This window comes from Dama dama, chromosome 17 (assembly GCF_033118175.1).
Source record: "Dama dama isolate Ldn47 chromosome 17, ASM3311817v1, whole genome shotgun sequence".
Taxonomy (NCBI): domain Eukaryota; kingdom Metazoa; phylum Chordata; class Mammalia; order Artiodactyla; family Cervidae; genus Dama; species Dama dama.
The window spans coordinates 55,099,406-55,113,701 of NC_083697.1; the positions used below are offsets into that span (position 1 = coordinate 55,099,406).

The window sequence follows — 14,296 nt, forward strand, 5'->3', positions numbered from 1 at the left end:
TTTTTGAAAAATTTGGGTGTTATTTGTGTACCTATTTGTTTCACAAATAACCTGCATTTAGAAAAAAAAAATCAGTGCATGAATAGGAGACTTAGGTTGAGATTTCACATGGATTTTTTAAAATTATATTTAGAAACTTTGTAAATTATTGGACCAGCTCTTTACTTTCTGGGGGGGAGGAAAAAAAAAAACTTAAAACATAGTGGGAGATAGTTCTCATTATATAGCTGTGGCCTGAGGTATAATACCTTTTATAGTATATGTCTTTGAGGGAGCTTAAGGCTCTTTGTAGAAGCTATCTCATTATTTCTCAGAGAATTTAAGTTAGTAAGGGATAGGTATTATTTTCTGCATTTTACAGACCCTGAGCCTAAGGCACAAGAGCCAGAGGTCAGTCAACTTTTCTGAGGTCAATAGGGAATCCATAAGGTTGCTTGGAATAGAATCTTTTTTTTATTTTTCTGTTGTTTCTAACATATATATATATATATATATATATATATATATATATATATTTTTTTTTTTCTCATTAAACACACACACATGGACCATGCATGCAATTCCCCAACAAGTTTTACTGTTTGCCTTGCCTTTGTGATTTTAATTTTATTTCTCTATTAATTCTAGTTAATTTTCTTATAGTCTCTGATTTCTTTCATTTTGGACAACTTTATATTATTAGACATATTTTTTGCTTGCCATTTTTGCTGGCATCTTCAACTACTTACCCTAAAGCACTTTTTTTCCCCCCAATAACAAGAAATACAAAAAAATAGATAAAGGTTTTACATAAATCTTATTCCTTTTAACTGCCACCCGACATCTCTCTTATACCATACCATTTTAAAAATTAGAAGCCTACACTCTTTTTCACCATGTCTTCTTATGTTTACAAGTGGGTCTTTTACTTCCTCTGGCTTAATCTCCTAGAATTGTTCCCCAGGGTTTAGAGATTTTATAACAAAAATGCCTTCCTAATGAATGAATCCAATGGACTTATAATAATCAATATTCTTCTCACCATCTCTGATGCCTTTGATCACATAAGATTTTATTTGCTTTCCAGAAATTACCAGCTTCCTTGGTTTCTGAGTCTCAAAAATGATTTGGCTTTCTTATTAGTCCTATATTTTATTCTTTGCCCTTGTTTTCAAATTTGAAGTCTATAATCAGTCCTCAAATATATATTATCTATCAAAATTATTTCAGAGATCTCAACCCAGAAACCCCTTCTTTGCAATGCCTGCCTGAATTCGTAAGCAAGTTTCATGGAATTTTGAGGGGAGGTGCCTTTATGTTGTTGGAAACTTAATCATGTTATATTTTTGGCTGTTTTTATATACCTATGAGATTTTGAGTTTCTTAAATCTATAGAATTATTGTTGGAACATCCTTGAAACCCTGAGATACAATGGGACATAACAAATGTAGGTATAATGACTAGACCCAGTCAGCCACACAGGTTTGCTCTGTAATGGCCTTGCTGAGCATTCTTATTGCTGTTTCCCCATTCTTTTTTTCATTCTTTTTAAAAACTTTTATTGGAGTATAGTTGCTTTACAATGTTTTGTTAGTTTCTGCAGTACATCAAAGTGAATCAGCTTTACATATACATAGACCCCCTCTATTTTGGACTTCCTTTCCAATTAGGTCACCACAGAGGGACCTAATTAAACTTAAAAGCTTTCGCACAGCAAAAGAAACCATAACCAAGACAAAAAGAAAATCCCCTCTCTTTTTTAGCATAATCCTCTGCCTTCAACCTTTCTTCCTCCTACCCTTTTGTAGGGAATGGTCAGACCATGTCTTTAATCTCACCCCTTTAATTAGGTCATTTATTTGCCTAATAAAAATCTTTGATTTCCACCCCCTCTTGTTTATAATTCTCACACACATACCACTCACAATTTTTGGACAAACTTTCTTGGAGACTTCATCTTTTAAGATTTTTTTTTTCAATGTGGACCATTTTTAAAGTCTTTATTGAATTTGTTACAATATTGCTTTTTGCTTTTTTTTTTTTTTTGTATTTTAGCAATCCTTTTTTTTTTAAGTAATTAATTTATTTATTTTACTTTACAACATTGTACTGGTTTTGCCATACATTGACTTGAATCCACCATGGGTGTACATGTGTTTTTGTTTTATGTTCTGTTTTTTTGGCCACGAGGCATGTGGGATCTTAGCACCCTGACCAGGGATCAAACCCGCAGCCCCTGAGTTGGAAGGCAAAGTCTTAACCCCTGGACTGCCAGGAAAGTCTCTTCGAGACTTCTTTCTTGCATTACTTACTTAGTTTTCAAGCACATCTTCATTGTTTCAAAAAGCTGGGAAACTGACATGCTTCCTCAAGCCCTTCTGCTTTTTCCTGTTTGCATAGACAGTGAGTTTGGCTTTGCAAGACATGTCATTTGTCACCCTAGACAGAAAAGTCAAAAGCTCACACACCTCAGGTCACTAGATATCTTCATACCATACTTTTGCATCTCAAGATGGAACCATGCTTCTGTGACTTTCCAGGGAAAGTCTATGAATACTTAAAGGACCATCTGGCTTCCTGAAGCAGTTTGACTTTCTGACCAAATATTTAATTGTAGGATTTCAGCTTCCTCTCTGTGCCTCGCATCACCCTGAGAAATATTAGAAATTACTGATACCCAGTTCCACCCTGAATGTTGATTCACTGGGTTTAAGTTGAAGCCAGATATTGGCACTGTATTTTCTCACAAGTATTCTGGATGTTTCTAAGACACTTCTAAATTTAGGAGTCACCACTTAAGCCACTCTGCTTCAGAGTATTAGTCATTACCAAATTCATTCTCTCTGTCACAGTTAACACAATGCTTACATTTCTGGTTTATTCAATATATCTCTGGTATGTAAATATTATATAGTCTGTGTCATAACTTCTGCCATAAAGCCTATCTTCTCAATAGACCCAACCCATGGTGAAGGATGGTGTGTAAATACTTGTCTGTCTCCCTAACTGTCTGCCTATCTGTCTACCTTGTTATCTAAATCTGTAATACATGTCTGATTTATTACTGAATTAAAACTTAGTTCTTGCATTAATGGGTTCTTTTTCAGAATTCAGAATTCTGTACTAATTTGGTTCACATTACCAACAAACAGTTTGCCACAGATTTTTATTTATTCAAAATGATCAAAGGAGAATTTGAGAGATAGTAATGTAGTATTTATATTGTATGTAGAATTCTATTGGAATTTTTTTAAATGCAGATAAAAATGATAGGGCATTTTATGATCCATTGGGTAATATTTTTTATTTCACATTTTATTATGTCATTTTTCCATTCATTTAGATATGATTTTAAACGAAAAAGCTTTATATGCAAAAAGGAAGTATTAATGGATCTGAGCATTTTCTAGTGTATATATTGATCTTAGTATTTTAAAATTACAGCATTTTCATTCTATCATTAAAGTTAATATGTAACCTACAGTAATTCATGGGGATTAAAATATTCACAATTAAAATAGGGTACAGAATCTAGAAAGTAAAATGCAGAGATTCATAGCAGTTATTATATAATGCGTGATAGAAAAAGGTTTTTTGACTTTTTTCTTGTAAACATAGCCTATCTCCTGTCTGTGATATTTTAGTATTACTTTTAGTAGAACCAGCATTTAAGCACAGATTATGAGATTAACACCTTCATTCAAACATCACTTTCTTTTTTATATCATAATGAAATGTTTTCTCTCATAATTTCTTATTTCTCTTTATCAATCTATTAGCATAATTTACCTATTTCTGTATTCATTTTGAACTTTCTCCTTGCATTAGTGGACTGATTCTAAAAGATTTGAGAATCATTAAAATAGAATTAAAAAGCCTTTGACCCTCTTGTATTTTTAACGTGATTTTCTTAATCCATTGCTATGTCTTGAAGTGATAATATGTTTTCATGACCCATAGCATTATTTTCTAAATTCAGCATTGTCATTAAAATTTTATTGTTCAATATTATCTGCTAAGTGGCTTCTATGTGCAAAGCAATGTGGTTTTAGGGGACTGTCATTGATTCCATTTCTGAGGTGATACTGAACATAATTCACAGAGGGTTTGCAGTCAATTGGGAGTGATAAATGGGAAAAAAGAAAGAAAAATATGCACACATAAGATAAAGCATGCTAAATACAAATTGATTTCATATTTATTAAGAAATAAGGTAAAATATCACAATTATACTACTCTAAAGCAATGTGAGAATTAATAGTGAAAAAAGGAAAATGGTTCTAGAGACTTTGTTGCTAGTAAATTTTGGCCCATGGTGTGTGTGATGTTTATCCTAGTAATATTTTGTAATTATTTTAAAATACTGCAGTCCCAATTCAGGGAAACATTATAAAGAAGAGAACATCCTTTAAATATTTCCAACAGAATTCAGAATTTCCTAAAGTTTGATTTTGAATTAAATGGAAAAGTAGATTTTATAAAGACTATACACTCTAATAAGTACATTGAAGGAGAGGTACTTGGTTAGAAATATGAACAATAGACAATATTCCTGGCCAGCCTTCTATCTGAGACAAAATAAAGGGAAGTTTTGTGGAAGCATGTGTTTGTCTCTAGTAAGACCAATTTATAAATTTTGGGGGAAATGTCACAGTTCTTAGCTTTCCCATTAATAGCCTATGGTATGTAGATTAGACTTAACGTTTTAAAAAGTCTGCTGGTTCCAGTTGTGATGGGTGATTTGTAAGACTAGTATGCAAATGTAAAAGTGCAGAAAAGGTTCTTTACCTTTCTCACTATTCTGGCAATATTAGTTTTATCTTTATATTAGGAAAAAAAATCTGAGTTATAGGTTCAAAGATCTGTACATTTATGCCACTTTCAAGTCATATAAGATGTTAATGAATACAATGTTGCCAAGAATAATATGAAAGAGATATTATAGAACCTTTTATATTGGTTCTACCCCAAAATATTATGTGTACATATATCCTTGACAATGTATGGCATTAATTTGTTCCCTTAATGAGCCTAAAATGTTTCTGTTTTATTATGTAGTTACGATAACCTTTAAATCCCATGTATAGTAAGTATTCTATTCAGCCAACATTAGTAACATATTATATTGTGATGTCCAATGGGTCATATTTGCAGTACTTTAAATACTACTTAAAGATGGTGTATGATGTTATTTTGAGCAAACTGTGAATTAGTTGTAGTAAAAACACATAGAATTGAACTTTTTTAGTTTATTTTCAATTCCCTGTCTATTCAATTCCTTGTCTATTATTTCAATACTACCCTTACACTTTTAGGGTCAATAGGTAATATTTTTAATATGAATGAAGTAAGAAATGTATTCCAATCTGTTAGCACTTCATCTGAATTCTTATTTATCAGCTGTACCTTTAACAGTTGAAGTCAACTCCCAGAACACTTGATTTTAAAGCATCTCCTGTAAGGACAAAGTATTTAAAAATGGTCTTCTTGTGATGGATTAGTTCTATATTTATTGCTTTCCAAAATCACTGACCCTTGCTTTTATGAGTCTGATGGTGAAAAATATATTTGAAGTGAAGACTTCGGAATAGAAAAGTGGTGACTATGTGAAAGTACCATAGCAAATTTCTATGTGTGTTTCGGTACCATTGCTGTTTTCTTATCTCTATTACAGAAAGGAATATTCAGTTTTTCCATAATAAGATCAAAGCTCTATGTGTTGCCTCAGAAAACAGAGTTAAGCTAATACATTTCCACATGTCATATTAACTATTCTGTATTGAATTAGTTCTCCGTCGACCTTAATGTATGCAATTGATGTATTTTTAAAATAAGATCATTTGCCACCTTCTACCTTAGTGACATTCAGAATCTTTTCTCTTACAGCCGTTTCGTAGAGTGACGTTTTCTGTTGTGAGTCAGCCCCAGGACCCACATCAGGGGTCCCTGCAGAGTTGCTATGACAGCGGGCTGGAGGAGTCAGAAACCCCAAGCAGTAAGAGCTCCTCAGGGCCGAGACTGGGCGCCCTTCCACTCCCAGAGGACAACTATGAGAGGACCACGCCGGATGGCAGTGTTGGTGAGGCAGAGCATATGGAAAATGGTAGGGGCAAACACAGCATCCACACACACAATCACGCTAGCGAGCCGCAATAAGTAGACTCTGGAAGGTCAGTCTAAAATCAAAATCAAATAGCTGACACCACACCTGTTTTCTCTGAAATAATCAATATTTGCTAAAGTATAGAAATGCCAAATAAAGGAACATAATTCTCCAGATTAAATTCACTGAACTTGCTCCATCATTTTAAACCAGCCTGTCAGAAATAAACACCTTGACCAATAAATCAGAGTAGTACCTGTCATGGGAAAAACTAAACTAGTATAATAGCTAAACTATAGCCACGGAGAAAGGGCTTGTGTCACTGTTTTTTTCTCTTCATTTTTGTCATGCAACTATTTCTTCAATTGTAACTGTCCAGTCTTGGTAAAAGGGAATGACAATAAACACACTTGGTTCTGTTCTTTCTTCTCCTAGGTATTAGAAAAGCATTTTCAAACCTCTCCTTTTCAAGCGATAACAGAAATGGAGTCAAAGGAGGCGAACAGTATCATATTATTCTCCAAAACACACTGTAAATGCTATTAGAACTCCCCTCTCATTTAATTATAAGGTTGTTTTTTTTTTCTCTCTCTCTCTCTCTCTCTTTTTTTTTGCAAGGGAAAGGGAGGAAGGAAGATTATAGCACCCTATATTCTTATTCTATTGTGAGATGGCTCTCATAATTACCACAATTGGCCCGTGTACACTTTCCTTTAAGTTACAATGTTAGATCGCAAGTAGTGCTTATGACACTTTTCACATTTGTTTCTGTTCCCAAAGGTTGTAAGTAAATGCCTGAAGAATAGATTTATGTCAAATAATGGAGTGGTAAAGTTCTTGCTAACTTTACTATTTCATATGTAAGAAGAAACTTGGTTATATGCAGAGAGAGGAAGAGGAATCACACACATTTTTATCTCTAATGAAACCTTGAAGTGAATTTATGTCTTTCACCATCCCATCCCCCAAGTGAAATAACAAATTTTAACTTTTTGTTATATACCAGTTTCTTGAGTGACAATATGTAAATAGAACCTATTACTTTGGGAGAAAGTCTTTTCTTCTGGAAGCTTACATATGAATATTAAAATCCAGCATTAGAGAGTAATGTATCATACATAACTCCAAATCAAATTATTGTTAAACTAAATCATGTAAAATAGTTATTTTTCCACATTGTTATCTGGCTAAGTAGATAATGATATCAGGGTCTGCTGATTGAAATCCTTCTTGATTAATTATCCAGATATTAAATGGCATTTTGCCTTATGGCTATAGAGGCATGCTTATCTGTGTGTATGGTGGTGTGTGCTTATGTGGATGGGAGTTTGATATGGTTTTTAAGAATTCCTTTTTTTTTTTTTTAGATTTTTTAAAATGCAATTTAAAATACAATTTTGATATATATGAACTGCAATGCTGATGAATGTATATTTAAGGCAAATATGATCAAAATCTTTGTAGAAAAATAAAAATTAAAGTAAAAATGCCACAAAATGTTTTATATATACACACACATACACCCACACACTCTAGGAAGGCAGGATTCATTTACTTTAAGGGCTTTACTATATTTGTATTACCTTTTTATGATATCGTATAATTTTATATGTATTTTTAAAAGGACTTTCTCACTATAAACAACATACAGTATAATTAAGTCTTTATTTTGGGGGTGTCAACTATCATTGGCTTTATAATCATATTTTAATGTCAGTTTCTCTTTTCTGAGTTTAGGGAATTCAGTGCCATTAAAATAAGAAAGAATGAATAATAAACATATTATATATGACAAATACACAGTGGTTACTTTTTAGGAAACAGACATATCTTGGAAAACTTAAAAGATGAGCTTGTTAAGAGGCTAGCAAGTTGACTGAGAAGCATTTCTTAAAGACTTTTAGTTATTATTTATGTTTTCAGTCGTGTCAACAGCCAAGGAACATAATCATGTAACTGATTTTTCCTGATTTTATGTGACTGACACTTGAAATTTGGAGTTTATATAACCACTTGTCATCTGCTCAGTGTGATTCATGTTAGCCCTGATCTATAGGTAATGACAGAGGAGATGTGATTCACTTTGCATGATCCAAATGTAGCAGTTGACATTTAAGAGTTCCGTTTGTGTTCATTTTCAGACTATTATCTAGTCGTAAAGTGTAGTTGTATTGCTTGAATTCTGGTAGTTTAATCTCCAATATTAATGGATCATTCTGACATAAATAGAATTGGAATTGAAACCTGTCAAATATTCATTTGTCACATTTAATTGGAATCCAGGTAATCTGCAGTGTTTTGCTTGGTTAGGTTTTAATCAGGATTTGTATTGGATTTTACATGAAAATACCATTTTGGATGTTGTCCTAGTTCCTAACTATTATTACCTCAAATATTTTGAATTTTGAATTTTAACCTATAAGAATTTTAACCTATTTAGAAACAATGCTCTTATAACTAATTCCTTGGATTAACTTTCATTGTAAAGTTTAGGAGATAATTTCCAGTGCAGTAACTTTATAATATTCCAGTGTGATGATGGAAACTGGGAATAAGTTGGTACAGCTAATGATAAAAATAGTTATAGATGCTGTAGTAAGGAAATAACCAAAATAGGGGAAAATTTCAGTACATGGATAGTGAAATGCACTCATGTTTTACAAAAGCTTTTATCTCTGCCTTCTATACTTTAGCATAACAAAATTTTATTAAGGGCTTATGGGTTAGTTCTCTTTTTAACAAGCTTTACACTATATTCCAAACCACATTAGTGCCAAATGATGAAGCTTTATTTTCTTATTAGCTTAGGTAAAATAATCCAGTGTAAAAATAAACATAATTTCTTGAAACCAGAATTTATTCATTAAAATAAAACGCCCCATTTTGATAATTTCAAACCTGAGGAAACATGAGTTTCTGGAAAGGAATAATTAAAGTTATACATAAAATATTTTTTAAGAAAACCATCATAAATTATGCATTAATTAATGACAAATATCACTAACATATTTTTTAACTTATTATTATTATTATTTCATGCTGATCCTTTGATAAGATTGGAGAAATTGGTTGTTATTTCATTAAAATGTGCTTATTGGAATTACATATTTTAAAATATAGAATCCATGGTCAGAAGTTAAGTAACAATGAAGAACATTATTGATAAAATAATTTAATAAGTCAAGTGAAAACCAGATATTAGGCCTAAAAGCACAATCACATTCAAGGCAACCATTGATTATGCAAAGGTTTGCTCTTCTCTTAATTAGTAGTAGTCTTCAGACTTTCTCTTAGAATGGGGCTAATGAATTTAAGTATGCTGTAAGTATTTATTTTGACCCCTGCCTTTGTGCCAAGGTCTACTTATTCTTTCAAAAGTCCTCCTGAATCAGATTTTCAAGGCTAGTTTAACTATGTATCACTGATCACATGATGAGTTTAACAGCTCAGATATGGAAAACACCCAACTTAACCTCTAGTCATGATTTCCATTTAGGATTGGGTAGGTCATTTACTTCTTTAGGGTCTGTTTCTATCATCTATAAGGCAAATAGCTACATTAACTATAAAATCATACATAGATCCAATAAACTGCAATTATTTTCTTACATCCAGTTTTTCTTATATATTTTATTCTCCTGAACAGAAAGAGAACTTTGGATCTCTTAGTGGGATGGTGAGTGAATTTGATAATATGTAGTATAATATTGGCCAATCAGAAGTAATTCTAGGGCCTTCCTCACACCCATATAACACATGTGCATTGTAGTAGTAGATAATGAATGTATTACATAAATCAAATAAATGAAAAGGGTCAAATGGCATGATTTCTGGCCAGGTACATGAAAAAGTTGGTCCAATAGTATGTCAATATGGGAGACAATTTTGGAGTCTCCCCAAATTGTACTATCCAAGAGGCATTTATAGGTCTGATCTGGCTCTGAGTACAGTGCCTCCAAAGCCATTAATTATGACTAAGTGATCTCATAATAGAATAGGCACATTTACTTTCTTATCTGACAGTGTAAACTTCGGTCAGAGTAAGAGTGAACAAAAGGTACAAAACAGTATGTGTTTTCCTCTAGTTAAACTTTCAGATAGTATAACGTAGAAATAAATCAAAGTAAGAAAATAGCTGTTGATCCATAAGTCAGATTTTTAAAAGTTAAATGGTCTGAAATTTGCCCATCCTAACTGCCTAATTAATTTTATGACTCTTGATTCTCTCAAATATTTAAATATAATTTTGGTTTTTAATATATTAATTTTTTAAATTTCCCACTTCCACACTTTTTATAATCTATGTATAAGTTAGGCATAATTGTTTTATTCATTCTTCTCACTCCACATGCTTTAGTGTTTAGAGCACATTTTTCTTGAGGGTTGAAGCATGGTGCATTTCACTGTGAACCATTTCTGTATCTGCCATGGACTTTTCACATTGGTTTCAGAACTAAATAACAGTATATCGGAAATGTCATTTGGGAATGAAGCATCATAGTTTTATGACCAAGGTCAACGAGAATAGACACTAAACTCATACCCTTGTGTGAGTTAAAGGACCCTCTACTTTCCACTTTTCTTTTACCTACCCAATTTTCAGCACTCATCGGTAAGATACTGTACTCTAGAAATTGTTGATTTTTGCTTTTTTCATTTAAATTGAATTAACAATGCTGTCTCTTCCAGTCTCCCAAAGACACTCATATTCTTGTTAATAACATATTCATAATACCGCAAAACAAATGCCCTGCAATTTTTGTGTGTGTGTGTGTGGGAAAGAGACTAATATATCTTGGAAAGGATTCATTTTCTTGGTTTAGCATTTCACCCTGCCTAATTACTAATCTGACTGTATTTTTGACATTTCTAGCCATCAGTAAAATTCTGTACCTCCCAAGGATCCCCAAGTCCACATGCCTTTCACTTCTGGAGGGTCCTATTTACTCCTCCTTCTTCATGGTAATTAGGGAAAGTGATAATAGAGATTATCTCTATGCAGTCTCAGCCAGTCAAGATGTATGCTGCAGCAGCTTTCTAGCTTTCCAGTGATGAGCAACACAATCTAAAAGAATCTAAAGAAGACATTATCCTATAGACAATGTCCTACATTACGTATGTAATGTAGTAGACAGAATGTACTGGCTTAAAAAACCAGGTTTGAAATCTAGGGACAATTAACATTAACAATGTTAATTAAATGACATTGATCTATTTGTTGTTGTTCAATCATTCAGTTGTGCCTGACTCTTTGCAACCCTGTGGACTGCAGCCTGCCAGACTTCCCTGTCCTTCACTGTCTCTGGGGGTTTGCTCAAACTCATGTCCATCGAGTCGGTGATGCCATCTAACCATCTCATCCTCTGTCACCTCCTTTTCCTCCTGACCTCAATCCTTCCTAGCATCAGGGTCTTTTCCAATGAGTCAGATCTTCGCATCAGATGGCCAAAGTATTAGTCTAATTAACATTGATTTAAATCCTGATTTCCCATTTTACTGTGTAATTTTCTGACATCTCATAGCCCCACTTTCTCCAATAATAAATCATAGGGAAGTGGAAGACACTAAGTGAGATAGTAGCACTGAATAATGTATAAATAAATAATGAGTGCCAATAATTTTACTATATTAGTGATCGGACTATTTAGTACTATTATTTAAATAGTAATAATAAAATAATTATGGTTATTATTAACTTTAGGTAGATTTGACATGACACAAAGGCTTGATCATGAAAGCATCAAAAATACTTAGTCTCACAAAGATAGCATTCTGAAATGACTGGTAAGAATGATATTCTCACCTTTAACATTTCCCAGTTAATTTCTAATTTTTGTGGGATACCAAGGGATGACACCCAGGAGCAGTAACATTTAAACATATCAAGGATCTTAAAAGAGGGGAAAGAAAGTCTATCCTTTGGTATCAAATCAATCCAATTTTTTGTGCTCTCTGTCAATCAAGGTGAGAAGTCATTATCTCCCTGTATTCTCTAATCTCTTTTTTAATGTTTTTACATTTTGAAATGTAAAACAACCAGTTTTCCAGTTGAATGCATTATTCTGCAGGTATATACTTCCTTTTGAACTGCTTCAAAATATTCAAATTGACAGAGAAAACGAACAGAAAAGTGTCCAATTAGTATGCTTACCGAACTTCAACCCTTTCTTTTTAATCTCAGTATTAATAATTAACACTGATAAAATGTGTGGCTATATTACCCTTTTTATTCTAATTTTGTCTTTTAAAACTGGATCACTCTGCTGAACCTTTATGACATTTGAGGAGGGAATGAGCTCTCATCAAATCTCAAAGTGACTTTGGAGGTCAGTTAGTGGGCTCATTGCCTCCAGACTCTCAAAGCATTTGCTTATCTGAATTTCAGCACACTTGTTAGATAATGAATTCTGGGTTTAGTTCCTTATTAAGTTAAGAAATAACCCCATATTTCTTGTATTCGTCTTTGTTTATACATTGTGTATATTTCTGTTTTTCCTATGATTTTTTTTCCCCTTGAGTTATGTATAAAATACTTGTTGCTGAAATGTCATGACACTTTAAGCATCCACTGTGTGATTAAAGGTACTCTGGAACCTGGCTCTTAAAGTATAGTTAGCTCTCAACCTCAGAGGTCAGTCCACTTATTGAGACTTTGTTTCATCTCATATTCCTCTGTTAGGTTAAAGAAGTCACTATTGTTACTTCTATTGCAGGTTTTAATTTTTTTTTTTTGGTAAGAAAAACATTCTCTTATTAAGTAAAGTAAAACAGAGTAATATCCTCCTTGTCTCTTGTCTTTTAGTGGGTTAATTATATAGTGACAAAGCTGTGGTTATTCATTTTGATCCAACAAACATGTATAAAAAATAAAACATGGCCAAGACTTTCTAAGGAAGTAGAAGTGAATGAGAATCTCTGCTTTTGTGGCGGGCATCTTTAGGTTGGGGATATACAACCCTGATTTCAGTAGCTTCACTATGATGTGAAAGGAGAAAGCTCAGAGAAGCTCAGAGTGGTATGAAGCAGAGAATGGAGTAGAAAATTATTCAGATGAAACAATTATAAATGCACTTACTGAAATTTTTACATTTTATAAATAATATTTTGGGCTGGAAGAAAGCCAAAAGTTATTTGCATTGTATCCTCTCTTTTTACCTACCTGTCTTCTACATAATTTAAAAATAAATACTTTATTGGCCTGGAAGCTTAATGTCAAGCCACATGAAGTTAAACTCTCCATGATTAGTTCCAAAACTCCAGAATTTATCATTGGTAGAAATTATCAGCATATGGTAAATCTAGATCTCATCTATAGAACAAATTACTCTTAGGTCTCTTTTCTTTCCCCACTCATAAATGTGGACAGTTACTAAAAATATGTGTGCTTTAAATAAGGCTTTTCAAACTTAATAAGATCCTGTAAATAATCTTTTGAAGTTCTTGGGATGTTTTTTCAGAAAACAAATTGTATTACTCAAATCAGATGATTAGGTTAGAGTAGACCGATTAGATTAGGCTTATTTTTTTGAAAACCAGATTCATTCCTTGAGTTGTGGCTGCCTATTGTTTGTGTAATTGCTATCTCAAGGTTCCAGTTAAGTTTCTGGATGTTTGTCTTTATGTCACATTCACTTTCTATCTGAAATATAGATAATAGGCTGCCTTGATTAAAATCTTGTTTCTGATTAAATTTTACTTAATTTATGCAGATGTATATTTTTTTGACATCAGTCTCATTATTTTGTATGCCTTCTGATCACTGAACCAGAAAGGATAAGTTCATTACAAAGTGAAAAAAAAAAATGAAATACATGCACTTTTAAATTTAAATCCTTTAAAACAGATAGCTGCTAAAATGTGATAATCACAAGAGAAACAAAGTTTTGATATAGTATATTTAAAACAAATCTGCAAGGAGTGAAAAAAAAATGTTTTGTTAATAAAAAAATAGAACAGTAGCCTATTGTTTGAAAATCATCTATTCATTCATTTTCATTGAGAAACATATCTTCTATGACTTTATTTCTGCTCTGAAATGCTCAGCATTTCCATTGTTGAGGTCATTGGTAGACCCACATATAATCTGACTGGTCTGCTTCTCCGAGGTTGCATTCCTGGGAACCATAGCGCCCTATACTGAATTATGCACATTGTTTCTATTCAGAATGAAGTTGCATTTCACCAACCCAGTTTTTGCAGTAAAAGGTCATCAC

The 14,296-nt window shown here is 32.7% G+C and overlaps 1 protein-coding gene across 5 annotated transcripts in view; it reads left to right on the forward strand.

The window, feature by feature from the left end:
• The window catches only part of PCDH7 (protocadherin 7), a 447,204-nt gene that overhangs the window by 210,807 nt on the left and 222,101 nt on the right, over positions 1-14,296 (forward strand). For 3 of the 5 annotated variants that reach the window (XM_061164514.1, XM_061164515.1, XM_061164519.1), the window contains one exon: positions 5,867-6,083. In XM_061164514.1, the coding sequence (XP_061020497.1) occupies positions 5,867-6,083 (217 nt within the window). The remainder of the gene's footprint in view (positions 1-5,866; positions 6,084-14,296) is intronic. The other 2 variants (XM_061164517.1, XM_061164518.1) reach the window with 2 other exon arrangements.